Consider the following 17,370-nt stretch of genomic DNA (forward strand, 5'->3'; position numbering starts at 1 on the left):
TTTTGTGGATGACTATCTAATTCATAAAATGTTTCCTAAGGATATTATATTTTTCAGACACAGTACATTTATCATGACCTGTTCTTAGAGCAAGTGTGCTTGTAAAGTTATTAGATAACTAGAGGCCCGGTGCACGAAATTTGTGCACTGGGGTGGGGTCCCCTCAGCCCAGCCTGCACCCTCTTGCAGTCTGGGAGCCCTCAGGGATGTCCAACTGACAGCTTAGGCCTGCTCCCCCCCATGGGGAGCGGGCCAAAGCTCTCATCAGACATCCTTAGCGTTGCTGCAGAGGCAGGAGAGGCTCCCACTACTGCTGCTGCGCTCGCCAGATGTGAGCCCAGCTTCTGGCTGAACAGTGCTCCCCCTGTGGTAGCGCACTGACCATTAGGGGGCAGCTCCTGCGTTGAGCGTCTGCTCTCTGGTAGTCAGTGCGTGTCATAGTGACTGGTCATTCCGCTGTCGCGCTGAAACCAGCTCTCCAGCACCCCCCGAGGAGTTCCGGATTGCAAGAGGGCACAGGCCAGGCCAAGAGACCCCACCGGTGCACAATTAGGGCCGGGGAGGGATGCGGGAGATTGGCCAGCTGGGGAGGGACCGTGGGAGGGCTGCAGGGTGTGTCCGGCCCATCTTGCTCAGTCCCAATCGACCGGACCCCAGCAGCAAGCTGACCTACTGGTCAGAGCATCTGCCTCCTGGTGGCCAGTGCATATCATAGTAAGCAGTTGAGTGGCCTTAGCATATCATTAGCATATTATGCTTTGATTGGTTGAATGGCTGACCGGACGACCGGACACTTAGCCTATTAGGCTTTTATCATATAGGATAGGTTGTTTCATGCCCATCTCTATGATGGATCATTTTCCTTCTGTTGCTATAAAGGTTGCTGAGGTTACTTCACTGCAGTTTGCAAGGGTCAGATCTACTGTGTACTAGTGTTAGAGGGATAGATATGGAAACTTTAACTTCTTAAGGAAAGGAGCTAAATGTTTTTATTTGAAATGAATGTTTAGGCAACATTTTTAATCTATTTCATGTTTCTTTTCCTTTGATAGTAGGCATACATTAAATAGCTTTTACAGCTGTTTAATTTAGTGTTTAAGTCTCCTTTCTTTCTCTGCCATGTGAGAGAAGTGGGTGAGAAACTCACTTGTCCACAGCAGCGCTGCCTTGGATGTGATACTAGCTTAATCTCTTTTATCAAAGTCTCATTGGTTAGAGGAGCAGCTGGAAGTCTGAATGTACGGCAACCTTTCATAAAGTTTATTCTTGGTAATAAAGCTCCTGGGGTAAGAGCCAAGCTATTATAAGAGACAATCCTCTCTCTGAACAAGAGTATTGTATTTTGTCAGCTGGAGTTAGTGTTTGAGTATCTTGTGCTTGTGACAGTAAGCTGGTGAGTAAGGCAAGCTATCTCTTAGGGTATTTTTTCACTGTAATGAAATTAATGGCTTTTAATAAAAATGAGAATGATGCTGTAAGATTTTAATGTGAAGACAACAGTGACTTAGTTGTTAGTGAATTAACTTGTGGATTTTCAGTACTTCAATGAAAGAGAACAGATTAGACAATTTTATAACCTTGAAGTCTCATTGAGTTTCTTCTGCTTGTTCTACATATTTAAATTTTCATTTTGGAATTTATCAACAACTAAAAATATAGGGAATACATTGTGTATTCATTTATCACTTCCCCTTTGTATTAATATAGTGTTAGATGTAGAGATAAAGTTGACTCATTAATCCAGATAACTGAGCATCTACTCTTGTTACTTTAGTGATGCTCTAGTTATGGCTTTCCCTTATTAATTGATAACCTATCTTGTGATTTTAATTTGGTGGAATATAGATAATAAAGAAGTAGGATCAGAAAAGCCAAAATAGGTGATTATTTTATATCATGATTATAAAAATCCTGTTGCTTCTTTATCTTACGGTAACCTGCTACATTTTACATGGTACTTTTACCTGCATGATTTAATTTGAACCTTAGGACAATCACATGAATTAGGCAGGGCAGAGGGTGTGACCCTTTTTGTAGGTGAAAAAAGTGAAGCGAAGACAGAAGTGAATTGCCCTCAGGTACCTAAAGTGGCAAATCCTGAGCTGTTGTAACCCAGATTTCCTGAATTCTTTGTCTAGATGGGGATTCTAGTACTGGACTCCAGAAAGAGTCCTGCAATGTTTTTATTTAGAATTTACTTTGGATATAGTTTTAATAAATTATTACTTGGTTTATAACTTGTTGGAAATAAGAATTATCAATTTAGGATGGCTTGTTAGTGCTAGTCACATTGTAAACAGCATGTGTGACACCAGACCAAGATAACTGAGAAAAATGGGAGTGGTGTAATCCAAAAGCCTGGGCTCTGGCACCCCTTGGTCATGGCATGTAAAGCCTGTGCGTTTTAGTAGATTTCATTTGTTTGCTATTACAACATCAAATAGTAAGTGCCTTAGAAATAAGTCTTTTGGAAAGATTTACAAGAAGTAAATTCCATTAAAAATGCTTGCTGCATTTGGAAAATGAACAGATATTCGCTTAATTCTTTTTTAACTTGGATAAATGAAGCCTTGCTATGTTAACCTTTCTTAAGTCTCAGACTTGTACTAATGGTATTTATAATAGTTTAATCCCTGTAAACTGTAGTAGACAATCTCATAGTCTCTTATTTATCAGTCAACTTTGATCAAATTTCATTGAAATTCACCATTCTAAATTATTTAGAACAGCTTTTGTTTTTGACCCTCTTGAGTATCAGAGTCACTGTCTCCAGTACAGAAATAATATATATCCCTGACTGTGGCAAGGGATAGAGAGGCAGTACTTGAAGATACAATAAAACCTCCATATAATGGACTAATTCGTGTGAGGGGTTTGTCCATGAAAGCTGAAAGTCTCTTATGTAACAAAGTAGCTTTTCTGAATTCATGTGTTAAAAAAATGACAAATTAGTTAGTTTACCTGCCTTTACTTATGTGGACATATTTGTGTAATAAAATTAAGTATGTATGCCCCTGGCTGATGTGACTCATTGGTTAGAGCATTGACCTGCGCATCGAAGGGTTGTGGGTTTGATTCCCAGTCAAGGGCACATACCTGGGTTGCAGGTTCAATCCCTGGTCAGGGCATGTGAAGGAGGCAACCAATCCATAATCTGTATTTCTCTCTCTTACATTGATGTTTCCCTCTCCCTCTCTGTGTCTTATGCTCTCCCTCCATCTCTTTCTCCCCTCCCTTTCTCCCTTGCACTCTTTCCAAAAATCAATGGAAAAAATAACCTCAGGTGAGGATGAACAAAACAACCCCAGTGAATTAATAACAAAAAAGACCCTGTTGATTTAAATATAGGCAAATCTTGGTTGAAAGCATTTTAAAATTAACAATGTGTTAATTTTAACGTGAGACATATGAACTGGAAATTTTGTCTCTTAAATCCGAAATCCATTAAATTGAGGCCCTCAAAATCGAGGGTTTACAGTACTAATCAGTGGGGGGGTTCAGAGGTAATGCACTTGGGCTAACCATTAAGATCTAAGTCTGAAGCAAGCACACAGGAACCTTCTACAGGGTAAGAAAAACAATACACTTGTGACCTCTCATAGGGGGATTGGATGCTTACCCCTTTCCTCTCTCTCTGTCCTGAGAAGGAGCTGTCCCCTTTTCTCTCTTAGGATTACACTTTCAGCTTGCTTCCCAGCTAATTGTCATTGTAATGCACTTACCATGAGAGTAATTTTGAGATTTTATTTAATTGATAATTAAATACTAAAAATGAGTGAACACTTTGGGAAATGAGTCTTCAATGCACTATGATGTTAATTCTTCCTCTGAATAGCCAGAAATACTCTGTTGATATGTGCAGAGGTGCTTTGCTCTCTTAATGTACAATCAGTACTTAATCATTTATTATTCTCCAGGTATTTCTGTTCTTATGGCACCTTTGAGCATTAGCAGTATAGTATAATTAATGTTTATGATACTGCTCTCAAGTCTTTACAGGGCTTTCAAATTAAGGAGTGATTAAACTGTTTGGTGTCTTTTAATGATGAAAATATCTTAGTTATTTGAAAGCTGGTAATTTTAGGTACATTAAAATCAGAATATTTGATTTCTGGTAATAACTCTTAGTCACATTGCATAATTTATTTTCATTTATTTCTTAAGTCTTTGAGTGGTAAATTTGAAAAGAACACAGTTGTTTTAAAAAATTTGTGTTTTTATTTCATAAATATGAAGAGGAAAAGGAACATACAAAACACAACATCTCAGTTGATGGTAATGGGGTGTATTTAATGATACCTGTGCGTTAACACATCTGGAAGCTGTGGACAAATATTAACAGTAGTGGCCCTTGGATAGTAGGATTGTGGGAAATTTTATTCCCTTCTGTGCTTTTCTGTACTTCTGGTTTTTAAAAGAAGATGATACATTATTTTTGTAGAAAGAAAAAGTTATTTTAAAACAAAATGTTCAGAGAGCCAATAAGTTTGTAATAAGAATGTATTTTGTTTTAATTATCATGGATTAAGAATATACTTGCTTTTATGGGTGAAATAGTACTTCCTTACAGTAAAAGGTTGCTGTTTTAGAGCAAGCATGTCAAACCCAAAGGCTAAGACGGGCCAAATAAACACGGTTTAAGTTTATGTAGCCGCAAAAAAAAAAAAAGCAATTTTTATAGAAATGTAGGTTTATTTCGATAGAGACATGTTGAATATAAAGGGCTGAAATAAACAAGTAGTCGTTAACATAAAATAATAGAACATTTTAATAAAAATTAATGTTTTTGCTTGAACATTAACTTACCAGACACTGAATAACTGCACAAATTAATAAGCGTAATGCAAATAAACCTATTTTTCTTGACCTCCGAAAGTGAAATATTTCCTGTTGCGCACACCAAACAAGTCAGTACAAGACTAATGACATGGCATTCGGCTGCTAAAAGATTCGCTGCTAGTATTATTGGAGAGAAACGGTGCACCTGCACGTAAGGCGTGTAAGGGAAATGAATGCAACACGATTATAGTAATCAGTCGTTAGTGAGCGTTGTAGTTTGTTATTAATGATTATGTATGACAGGATATTTTAAAAATTAAGTTATGAAATTTTTATTAAAACGTTTCTTACATACCGTTATATTGGCTGGGCCACAAAAATATTTGTTGTGGGCTGCATGCAGGTCGCGAGTTTGACATGCTTGCTTTAAACTGTAAAATGAAATGAATGTGCGATGAACTGTTCTCTGTAAGAGAAGGCAGTTAAACTTGTACACTTCTCTAAATGACTTAGGGAAGAGGGACATTTTTATATTAAAACCAATGTATATTTTGAGGTCAAATTACAAAGTGTGTGGTGTGTGTTTAAGAGGATTCAGAGTACTTTATCCTTCTTGAAAGCAGTTTAGAGGAAAATTTCAGATATATACAAAAATAGACAAGAGTGTATTGGTCACTCAAGTAACCATCATGCAGTTTCAACCAATATCAACTCATGGCAATACTTGGGAATTTGATTTTATGTATATTTGCTAAGATTTACCAAGATAGCATCTGTAAGGTCAAGGTACCCACATCCCAAACATTTCTGAACAAAAATGTGGCAGTTGGTGGGTGGGATGACTGTTCAGCTGTTGTGTTGGCTTGCATGAATAGTATCATCTTGACTTTAATCTTTGGTTATTCAGAGGTAGTGAGCATATTTCTGTTTAACCCCTAGAAATGTGCCAAAATAATTTGTATCCTCTCCATTCTTGGCACCTTGACTCTAAATAGTCTGTGAATAAAAGTGATGAGTTGATATTAGGAGCCTGTGGGATAGAACCATTGAGGAGGAAAACCTTCATTTTTAATGAAAAAAATTTTTTTGAATATTACCTGGTTAATATTTGGAAGACTATAAACTTTCCATTTTTCATCTGTTTGGAAATACATTTTACTATCATCTGAGCATAGCTAGACCTGGGCTCAATTTCAGCTGGACTTCATTTCTTCTTCTTCTTTTTAAAAAATACTTCTTTGTGTTTATTTATTTTTATAAATCAATATTGTTGAAAGTATTGGATATGTCCCTTTTTTCTGCCCCCATTGCCCTTACCCTCTCCCTGTCTTCATTTCTTATGTCTGTGAATCTCATTTCTTTCTAATGTAAAGTGGGGTATGATTAAGTGTTGTGTTAATTAAATGAAATAATACATTCAATATCTTAAAATATCACTTGTACTCGGATCAAATTAGGAGTATGTCCTGAGTTCAAGTGTTGGATGGATTTGGGTAACTGGGGTTGAGGAAGAACTAATAATTACTAGGCCACTTAGGAAGGAGAGCCAATCATTATTTTGTACTATCTGATTTTCTGTTTGGTAGGTATAAGTCTAAAGATATAATGGAAGATCTAAAGATAGAAAGAAAATGTTTCATTATGTTTGAACAAATGTGCTATTGAAACAAACTATTAGAAAAATAATGCCTCTCAATTATTTCTTACCCAATAATTACAGCAAACTCTGGCCTGTTCTATTCTGACTGCACTATTGAGTGAATTCTCAAGTTCAAGTAAAACTAGCAACATTGGACTGAGTATGGAATTTCATGGTAACTGCAAAAGAGTTTTTCAGGTATTAGCATTTTTGTTCTTACGTTTTAATTATCATATCGTGCACTTTTTATATAGTCTGTTCCCAGCGCAGTGAGAACATTTACCTGATTGAATGACAGCTTGCACCTGAAGGTTTGTGTTGTGATTTGTTAGAATATGTTAAAGTGATAGGTTTGTTGAGTATAGATGACAATTTAAGGTTACTTGTTTAATGCTAGTCTTTAAATAAAACAAAAAGGAAATACTACTCTGAAGATTCTTAGTTTATTTGTTTTGATCTTACTGTGTTTAGATGTCAGTGCTTCAATTGGTGGAACTCTGCTGGCCTTAAAAATAGGCCTGGCAGAATGCCCATGAGGGCTGTGTATTTAAAATGTTATTGCAGATGGTGTGGGCTCTTTGTCTTGTGTGTATTGTTTGGCTCTGAAGTAAAGTAATGTGAAGGCACTGGCTTAAATTTGAGGACCCTGCACTAGAACAACTGACCCTCCAGCTCAGTCTAGTTATCAGACTCACTGCTCCACAGAATAGCCTTTCTGTCACAGTAAATGTGTTCAAACTGGTGTCACTTGAAAGCTTACTGTGGTGAAAAGATGAGCAGGCCTGAAAATGGAAAATGTTCCTAAAGAAATAGTGTTTTCCATTGGAAATGTTAAGGTTTTTGTTTGTTTTCTTTTATAGTTCTAAAAGGTAATGCATTTTGAATAAGCTTTCGACACAAAAATACTTGTGACTTATTTACTGCAGGAAGAAGAACTTCGTCAGATCTTCGTGTTAACCGTGGAAGTTTTGCAGGAGTTCAGCAGGCGGGAAAACCTCAGTGCTCAGATGTCCTCAGTGTTTCAGCGCTACCTCTCACTCGCCAATCAGGTCTTGAGCTGGAACTTTCTTCCTCCAAATTATATCCTTTAACAGCAGAATAAGATGACAATTATGGCTGAACGTACCTTATCTCTGTGGTTTGTAAAACATGTTGAAAGGAAATAAGTGTTTTTTAGAAGTGTAATGTAATTAACTTTTATTTTATGCTAGCGACCCCGTGCATGGATTCATGCACCTGTGGGGTCCCTCAGCCTGGTCTGCACCCTCTTGTAATCCGGACCCCTTGGGGGATGTTGGACTGCCTGTTTCCCAGGATTGGGCCTAAACCAGCAGTCCAACATCCCCTGAGATATGTAGTAGTGCATGAAGCGGCAGGTGGCTGGGGAGGAGCCCGAGCCCGGGCCAGGTGCCACACCACTCCTGCTCATCCCGGCCTCGCAACACCTCCCTTTATGGCAACTTAGTGGCGCTGCCGCGGAGGTGGGAGAGGATTGTGTCGCCGCAGCAGCGCTCACTAGCTGTGAGCCTGGCATCTGGGGCCTGTCCGTCAGCTGAACGGCCCTCCTGCTGTGGGAGCTCACTGACCACCAGGGGTCACTCCTGTGTTGAGCATCTGCCCCCTGGTGGTCAGTCTGCATCATAGCGACTGGTCGAATGATCGAGCGGTCAAATAGTCACTTAGGGTTTTATACCTACACTAGAGGCCCATTGTACAAAGAGATTCGTGCAATAGGCCTTCCTTCCCGTGGCTTCCAGCACCGGTTTTCCTCCTGCACCTGGGACTCAGGCCTTTGCTCCGGCCGGAGTCTGCCGCCTTCATCTTCGCTGCTTCGCTGCAGACTCTGGCCAGAGTCTGCATCTTCGTCTTTGCTTCAGACTCCGGAGTCTGCAGTCTTCGTCTTCGCTGTGGCCAGAGTGCCACTCCTGTAGATTCCTTCGCCCCCGCCTGCCCTCTCATAGCAGGCGTCCTGCCCCGCCCAGCCACTCTGCGCTTGGAGCAGCTGAGCGGCTGCCATCTTTCTCCTTCTAATTTGCATATTCCCTCCTGATTGGCTGGTGGGCGTAGCGGAGTGATGGTTAATTTGCATGTTTCTCTTTTATTAGTGTAGACTAGGGGCCCAGTGCACGAAATTTATGCACTTGGTGGGGGGGGTCCCTCAGCCCAGCCTGCCCTCTCTCACAGACTGGGAGCCCTCAGGGGATGTCCTACTGATGGCTTAGGCCCACTCCAAGGGGAGCGGGCCTAAGCTGCAGTCTGGCCTCCCTCTGCAAGAGGCAACTGGGCTCATCAGGGGAAGGCGCCAGCCCCCATCTCCCCGCTGTTGCAGCCACCGCAGCCGCCAAGGTGTTTTCAACAACATGGACTCCAGTCCCTTCACCATGAAAAAATGACAACTTTCTTTAGGCATTTTCAAGATGTGTCTTTCATAGGATATGACATTTCTTTCTTTCCTTTTTTTTCCCAATCCTCATCTGAGGATTAGTTTCCATTGATTTTTAGAGAGTGTAGAAGAGAGAGAGAGGGAGAGACAAGAGAGAAACATCAGTGTGAAAGGGATACTTTGATTGCTTGCCTCCTGCATGAGCTCTGACCTGGGCCCCGGCCAGGGAGGAGCCTGTAACCTAGGTACATGCTCTTGATTAGAATCGAACCCGGATCCTGTGGTCAGCAGGCCGAGGCTCTATCCACTGAGCCAAACCGGCTAGGGCAGGATATGACATTTCTTAGCCGCTCCAGCAGAAGGGCTTCGTTTTCTTCTCCAGGAGTGTGGTGGAAAAACCCTAGATCACCTTCTTGGATTCTTATTACCCAAGTTACCAAGAACACTGCAAGTGGAGGTGTACAGGGAGTTTAGCCAGTGAGCAGTCAGAAAAGGTGTTTACACTCGAACTGGTTTGGCTCAGTAGATAGAGCGTTGGCCTGCAGACTGAAGGGTCCCAGGTTTGATTCCTGTTAAGGGCATGTACTTTGGTTGGGGGCACATCCCCAGTGGGGAGTGTGCAGGAGGCAGCTGATGGATGTTTCTCTCTTATCGATGTTTCTGACAGTCTATCCCTCTCCCCTTTTCTCTGTAAAAAATCAATAAAATATATTTTTTTAAAAAAAGAAAAGAAAAGGTGTTTCCTCTGCAGCCCATGTGCAGAGGATCTCCTGCTTTGTGTCCACTGGGCTCGGGGTGTGTCCCTGGCCACCGGGGGCACGCCTCCAAGCCCAGCGGCCATGTGTTCACTGTGTCCGCGGGCTGGGGGGCGTGGACCTGGGCCACTTGGTGTGGGTGCAAGCGGCCGCAGGGCGGGAACTTCCACTGCATTGGCATGGCGATCCAGCTCAAGTGGCCGTGGGGTGGAAGTTCCCACTCCACCCCACGGCTGCTTGCGCTTGGCGCCCCCGGCCACTCATCCTGGGACCTGGGCTGCTTGGCGCCAGCGCCCATAGGCCACTCCTGGCCGGGGGTGTTCTGGGACCCTGACTACTCAGGGCCTACAGGCTCGGAGCGGCCTGGGTCCTGAGGATGTTCCTGGGACCCAGGCTACTTGGCGCCTGTGTATGCAAATTAACCCACCATCTTTGTTGGGTTAATTTGCATACTTGCTCCTGATTGGCTGGTAAGTGTAACGGAGGTACGGTCAATTTACATGTTTCTCTTTTATTATATAGGACTAGAATCCTGGTGCACGACATTTGTGCACTGGAGGTGGGGGAGAGTCCCTCAGCCCACCTGCGACCTCTCACAGTCCAGGACCCCATGGGGGATGTCTGATTGCTAGCTCAGACCCATCGAGCAGGCTTAAGCTGGCAGTCAGACATCCTTAGCAATGCTGTGGAGGCAGGAGAGCCTCCCGCTGCTGCGCTTGCCAGCTGTGAGCCCAGGTTCTGGGAGCACACTGACCAACAGGGGGAAGCTCCTGCATTGAGCGTCCACCCCCTGGTGGTCACTGTGCGTCATAGCGACTGGTCGTTCTGCCATTCGGTCAATTTGCATATCAAGATGTTATTATATAGGATACTAGAGGCCCAGTGCACAAAACTCTTGCACTGGAGGGGTGTCCCTCAGCCCACCCTGCACCCTCTCCAATCTGGGACCCCTTGGGGGATGTCCGACTGCCAGTTTAGGCCTGATCCCTGTGGGACACAATTCGGTTTAGGCCCGATCCCTGTGGGACACATCCCTCTCACAATCGGGAACTGCTGGCTCCTAACCACTCGCCAACCTGCCTAATTGCCCCTAACTGCTTCTGCCTGCCAGCCTGATCCCCCCTAACCACTCCCCTGCCGGTCTGATTGATGCCTAACTGCTCCCCTGCTGGCTTGATCGCCCCCAACTGCCCTCCCCTGCCGACCTGGTCGCCCACAACTGCCCTCCCCTGCCGGCCATCTTGTGGCAGCCATCTTGTGGTGACGTGGGGGCGGCCATCATGTGATGACGTGAGGGTACGAGGGCCACTTAGGCTTTTATTAGTATAGATTATATCCTATATAATAAAGAGCTAATGTGCTAATTAGACTGAACAACAGAACAACTGCCTGGACGACTTTCTGGACGAAGCCTAGGCTGTGAGGGGCTGTGAGGCCTGGCCGAGGCAGCCAGGGCTGCAAGGGCTGAGCCCCTTGCATGAATTTCATGCATCAGGCCTCTAGTAGGATATATAAAAACCAAGCGACCAGAACGACCAGTCGCTATTGACGCACACTGTGGCCGGCCAACCGGCCCGTGAATCTTGTCCCTCCCCCCCCTCCTCCTCCTCCTGATGGGGGGCAGGGCTGGCCGGCCAACCTCCCGCGGTCCCTTCCCCATGCACAAATTAGTGTACCTGGCCTCTAGTATATAGATAATACATAGTACACTGGACCACTCGGGATTTAAAAATTACATTTACAATTTTGTAGAAGATTGACTAAATGGAAAACTGACTGGATGTTGCGACTCTTGTTCTCTAAAGGAAGGGCAGTAACTCTTAGGCAGGAAAAGGAGAAAATGGGAAGTGTATTTCTATCAAGCAACTGAATTGTTTCTCCTTGTAGAATGTAATGACTTGGATATTTTGACTTGTCTTTCCTTTAGTCTCCAACTTGACTTTTTAAAAAAATCTTCACCTGAGGATATGTTTGCAGAGAAGTGGGGAGTGGGGGAGGGAGGGACAGAAGGTGGGGAGGAGGGAGAGAGAGAGAGAGAAACACTGATCCATTGCCTTACATAGGCACCCTGACTGGTGACTGAACCAAAACCTAGGTATGTGCTCTAACAGGGAATTGAACCAGCCACTTTTCAGTGTATGGGACAACTCTCCAACCAACTGAGTCACCTGGGTAAGACTCTAATTTGATTTTTATGGTGACAATATTGTTCAGGGGTAAATAATAAGGTCATTATGTTTATTATTCAAAGATGTTTTTACGAGAAAATACGAAAATTTTATTTCTTGCAAATTATTAGTAATACAAAAGCAATTTAAATGGGTTAGATTCCAGCTTTAAATATCTAAAAATATCTTTTTTGCCCAGCTGGTATGGCTCAGTGGTTGAGTGTTGACCTATGAACCAGGAGGTCTTGGTTCGATTCCCGGTCAGGTCACTTGGCCAGGTTGTGGGCTCGATCCCCAGTGTAGGGTGTGCAGGAGGCAGCCTATCAATGATTTTCATCATTGATGTTTCTTTCTCTCTCTCTCTCTCTCTCTCTCTCTCTCTCCCTTTCCCTTCCTCTCTGAAATAAAAAAAACCCCAAACATTTAAAAAATATATCTACTTTTTTAATCAGTTACTGAAGTGGGAAGTTTATATTATGGAGAGCATCTCCTTAGTTTAAAGTTCACAGTTTAATATTCTGGAACATTTGCTGCCCCTTGATAGATTGAAGGCAGTGCTACACAGTGGCTCCCATTTGTGTCACGTTGAGTGAGACATATCTAAGATCAGTCTCAGCCGAACAAAGGTAAATTACTTAACCTCTCTGAGACTCAGTTTTTCCAAATGTAAAGTGGGGATATGGAATGTTAAGTGGATTAAATGAAATAATACATTTACAACACTCAGTACTTAGAGCCAGTATTTCTTGAGGTCCTATTAGTCTCCTTGAATAAAGAAGTTCATCAGCTAGCTACCTGCAAATGCTCTTCCTTCTTAAATCTGACATACTACCTATGGTATAGGACAGTGGTCGGCAAACTCATTAGTCAACAGAGCCAAATATCAACAGTACAACTATTGAAATTTCTTTTGAGAGCTGAAAACGACTTCTGCGCATGTGCCACGAAGTTTCAATCGCACTATACGTGTGCGCCCGCACGCGGTATTTTGTGGAAGAGCCACACTCAAGGGGCCAAAGAGCCGCATGTGGCTCGCGAGCCGCAGTTTGCCGACCACTGGTATAGGAAATTATAGTTAGTTTAATTTAATTTATTCTAGATGTCTTTAGTCAATCCTCTCTCTAAGGCAATTATGGTGAGTTGCTGTTCTGTGGGGCAGTTTACAGGAGGTTTATCACTTCCTCCTTTTATCCCTAATCTCTAACCTTTCTCCTAACAAACAATGTTATATATTATTTATTTATGTTTTTGGATTGTTAAGAAGCACATATTTTCTTAGGTGTGCTTTAAAATTTTTCCCTTTGGGTGTTACAGTGTAATTTTTGCTTAGTTGTTTTTTTAATTTTATACACACACACACAGAAAACCACTTTTTTTTTTATTGCTGACAGTATTACAGATGTCTCCCATTCACCCCCCCCCCCTTTACTGTCCCATCCTCCTTGTCCCCCACCCCCACATTGAGGTATGTCATTCTATTCCATGCTTCCATGCTTCAGGTCTTATTTTATTGGTCAATTATTTTTGGTTATTAGATTCCACAAATAAGTGAGATCTTGTGATATTTATCTTTCTCAGATTGGCTTATTTCACTTAGCATAATAATCTCCAGGTCCATACATGCTGTCCTAAAGAGTCCTTTTTTTTTTTTTTTTTTTTTACAGCTGCATAGTATTCCATTGTGTAGATGTATGACAGTTTTCTAATCCACTCATCTACTGATGGGCACTTGGGATGTTTCCAGATCTTAGCTATTATAAATTGTGCTGCTATGAACATAGGGGTGCATATATCCTTTCTGATTGGTGTTTGGAGTTTTTAGGATATATTCCCAGAAGTGGGATCGCTGGGTCAAATGGCAGTTCCATTATTTTATTTTATTTTTTTTAAAAATATTTTTATTGATATCAGAGAGAAAGGTAGAGAGGGAGAGAGACAAAAACATCATTGATCGGCTGCCTCCTGCACGCCCCTTACTGGGGATCAAACCCACAACCTGGGCATGTACTTTTTTAAAAATATATATATTTGATTGATTTTTTACAGAGAGGAATGGAATTAGAAACATTGATTGATCAGCTGCCTCCTTCAGCACACTCCCTACTGGGGATGTGCCTGCAACCAAGGTACATGCCCTTGACAGGAATCGAACACGGGACCCTTCAGTCCTCAGGGGGACACTCTGTCCACCACTGAGCCAAACTGGCTAGGGCATGACAGTTCCATTTTTCTTGTTTTTTTTTTTTGTTTTGTTTTTTTTTTTTGAGGAAAGGCAATACTTTTTTTCCATAATGACTGCACCATCTGCTCCCTACCAGCAGTGGACTAGTGATCCCTCTTCTCCATGTCCTCTCCAGCACTTATTGTTTGTTGATTTTTTTAATGATAGCCATTTTGACAGGAGTGAGGTGATACCTCATTGTGATTTTAATTTGCAGACATCCTTGCCTTGTTCCAGTTCTTAAAAGAGACACTTTTAGTTTTTGCCCATTGAGTTTGATGTTGGTTTTAGGTTTGTTACATATAGACTTTATTGTGTTGAGGTATAATCCCTCTATTACTGAGAGTTTTTGTCAAGAAAGAGTGCTGGATTTTGTCGATGGTTTTTTTTTTTTTCATCTATTGATATGATCATCTGGTTTTTATCTTTCATTTTGTTTTTGTGATGTATCACATTTACTGATTTGAGAATATTGTACCAGCCTTGCATCTCCAGAATGAATCCCACTTGATCACGGTGTATGATCTTTTTTAATATATTGCTGGTTCTGATTTGCTAATATTTTGTTGAGTATTTTAGCATCTGTGTTCATCACGGATATTTGCCTGTAATTTTCTTTCTTTGTATTGTCTTTATCTGGTTTTGGAATAACAATAATGCTGGCCTCATAAAAAAGAACTTGGAAGTGTTCCTTCCTCTTGAGTTTTTTGGAATAGTTTGAGGAGAACAGGTGTTAGTTCTCCTTTGAATGTTTGGTAAAATTCTCCTGTAAAAATGTCCAGTTCAGGACTTTTATTTACTGGGAGTTTTTAAGTGACTGATTCAATTTCATCATTTATTATAGGCCTATTTAGATAGTTTATTAGTGCTTTTCTTGTTTCTTGAGGTAGACTTGTAATGCTATGAACTTCTCTCTCAGGACTGCTTTCCTTATGTCCCATAGGTTTTGGGTGGTTGTGTGTTCATTTTCATTTGTTTCCAAGAAGTTTTTAATTTCTTGCTTGATATCATTGGTAATCCATTGATTGTTTAATAACATGCTATTTAGCCTCCCTGTATTTGTGTTTTTTTATTGTAGTTGATTCCTAACTTCATGCCATTATGATCTGAGAAGATGCTTGGTATGATATCAGTCTTCTTGAATTTGTTTAGATTTGTTTCATGTCTAACATGTGTTCTGTCTTCGAGAATGTTCCATATGCACTTGAGAAGAATATATATTTTGTTTCTTTGGAGTAAAATGTTCTTAAATATCAGATCCATCTGATCTAGTGTGTCTTTTTTTGTTTTTTAGTAGTGTGTAATTTAAGGCCTCTATTTCCTTGTTGATTTTTTTTTTTTTTTTTTTAAATATATTTTATTGATTTTTTACAGAGCGGAAGGGAGAGGAGGGATAGAGAGTTAGAAACATCGATGAGAGAGAAACATCGATCAGCTGCCTCTTGCACGCCCCCTACTGGGGATGTGCCCGCAACCAAGGTACATGCCCTTAACCGGAATCGAACCTGGGACCCTTGAGTCCGCAGGCCGACGCTCTATCCACTGAGCCAAACCGGTTTTGGCCTCCTTGTTGATTTTTTGTGTGAAAGATTTATCCCGTGATGTCAGTGGAGTGTAAAAGTCCCCTACTATTACTGTTTTGTAGTCGATCTCTCAAAGTCCATCAAGAGTTTTTTTTATATATATTTGGTTGTGCTGGTATTGGGTTCATATATGTTTAGTAGGGTTATATTTTCTTGTTGAATCATTCCCGTATTTATATAGTGGCCCTCTTTGTCTTTTGTTTTAGAATATATCCTAAAAACTCCAATACTAAACTCTTTTGTCAGATATTAGTATTGCTACTCCAGCTTTTTTTTTTCTTTCCATGTGTGTGGAATATATTTTTCCATCCTTTCACTTTCAGTCTGTGTATGTTTTGTTCTGAGGTTGGTCTCTTGTGGACAGCATATATATGGGCCATGTTTCTTATCCATTCAGTCACCCTATGTTTTTTGACTGGAGCATTAAATCCATTTACATTTAAGGTTATTCACAGGTATTAATTTATTGCCATTTTTATTTTCTTAAGCCTATGATCCTCTCTCCTTTTCTTCTTAAAGCAGTCCCTTTGACATTTCTTGCTTTGCAGGTTTGCTGGTAATATACTCTGTTAACTATTTTTTTTCTCTGATAACCTTTTTATTTCACCTTCAATTTTAAATGATAGCCTTGAAGTATACTGTAGTCTTGGATTCAGCCCTTGCTTTTCATTACTTTGTATAGTTTAATGCTGTTCCTTCTGGCCTGAAGTCTTTATTGAGAATTCCATTGACATTCTAATGGGGACTCCTTTGCAGGTAACTTTTTGTCTTTCTCTTTCTGACTAAGAATATTTCTTTGTCTTTAACGTTTGCCATTTTAATGATGTGTCTAGGTGTAGGTCTCTTTGGGTTCATCTTGACTGGGTCTCTCTTTGCTTCCTAAACTTGTGAGACTTTTTTCATCATCAAATTGGGGGAGTTTTCTGTCATTATTTCTTCAGTTTCTCTGTTCCTTGCTCACATTCTTTTTCTTCTTCTTCTGGGGTTCTTATAATGTGGATGTTGTTATGTTTCATGTTTTCCCATAGCTCCCTTAAGCTGATTTTCTTTTAAATTATTTTTTCTATTTGCTTCTCTAATTGGGTATTTATTTCTACCTTCCAAATCACTGATTCAATCCTCTGCTTCATCCAATCTACTTTTAATTTCTTCCAGTGTGTTCTCCATGTTTGATACGCTAGTCTTCATTTCTTTCTGGTTCTTGTTCATGGTTTCTGTGTATTTTTTCATGCTGTTGTAGTTCCCATTCAGTGCCTTGTAATTTTTACTAAGTTCCTTAACATGTTAAGCACCATGTCAGTCACTGGTGTCTGACACTATACTTTTCTTCCGGAAGACAACAGGCTGGGTGCTTAACGTGTTAAACATGTTTATAACTATTACTTTGAACTCTGGTAGGCTGCTTGCCTCCATTTATTTAATTCTTTTTCTGTATATTCCTCCTTTTATTTAATTTGGGTTTGTTCTTTGTCTCCCCAGTTTAGTTATCTCTTTGTATTTGTTTCTATGTATTAGAATTCTTCTCTCAGTCTTTGAGGGATGGCCTTATGTAAAAAGTGTCTTTAGGGGTCCAATGGTGCAGTCTCTTCAATCTCCTGAGCTGCATGCTCTAGGATTGCCTCTTGTGTGACTTACTTGGACTCCTTTGTTATAATTGGGATTTGATTGTTGATGTCCTGTTTGTGGGACTTAATAAAAAAACAGCATGAAAATCATCAAACTCCGCAAAAGAAGGACAGGAAAAACTAAGAAGGAAAAAGAAGAGAAAGCAAAGGAACGACAAAATAAAAAAGAGTACTAAAAGACACGAGACCAAAGTCTTGGAGGAGATATAAAGAAAAA

At 40.9% G+C, this 17,370-nt stretch overlaps 1 protein-coding gene across 4 annotated transcripts in view; it reads left to right on the forward strand.

Annotated features, from left to right (window-relative positions):
- XPO4 (exportin 4) overlaps positions 1-17,370 on the forward strand; it is a 172,814-nt gene that overhangs the window by 58,540 nt on the left and 96,904 nt on the right. For all 4 annotated transcript variants that reach the window (XR_013960146.1, XR_013960147.1, XM_080660572.1 and 1 more), the window contains 2 exons: positions 6,500-6,616; positions 7,345-7,498. Coding sequence is in view for 2 of the 4 variants with exons in the window: in XM_080660572.1 (XP_080516698.1) it covers positions 6,500-6,616; positions 7,345-7,498 (271 nt within the window). In the remaining 2 variants the exon portion in view is untranslated. The remainder of the gene's footprint in view (positions 1-6,499; positions 6,617-7,344; positions 7,499-17,370) is intronic.

The sequence above is a fragment of the Plecotus auritus genome (genome assembly GCF_963455305.1).
Source record: "Plecotus auritus genome assembly, chromosome: 3".
In the NCBI taxonomy this organism is placed as follows: domain Eukaryota; kingdom Metazoa; phylum Chordata; class Mammalia; order Chiroptera; family Vespertilionidae; genus Plecotus; species Plecotus auritus.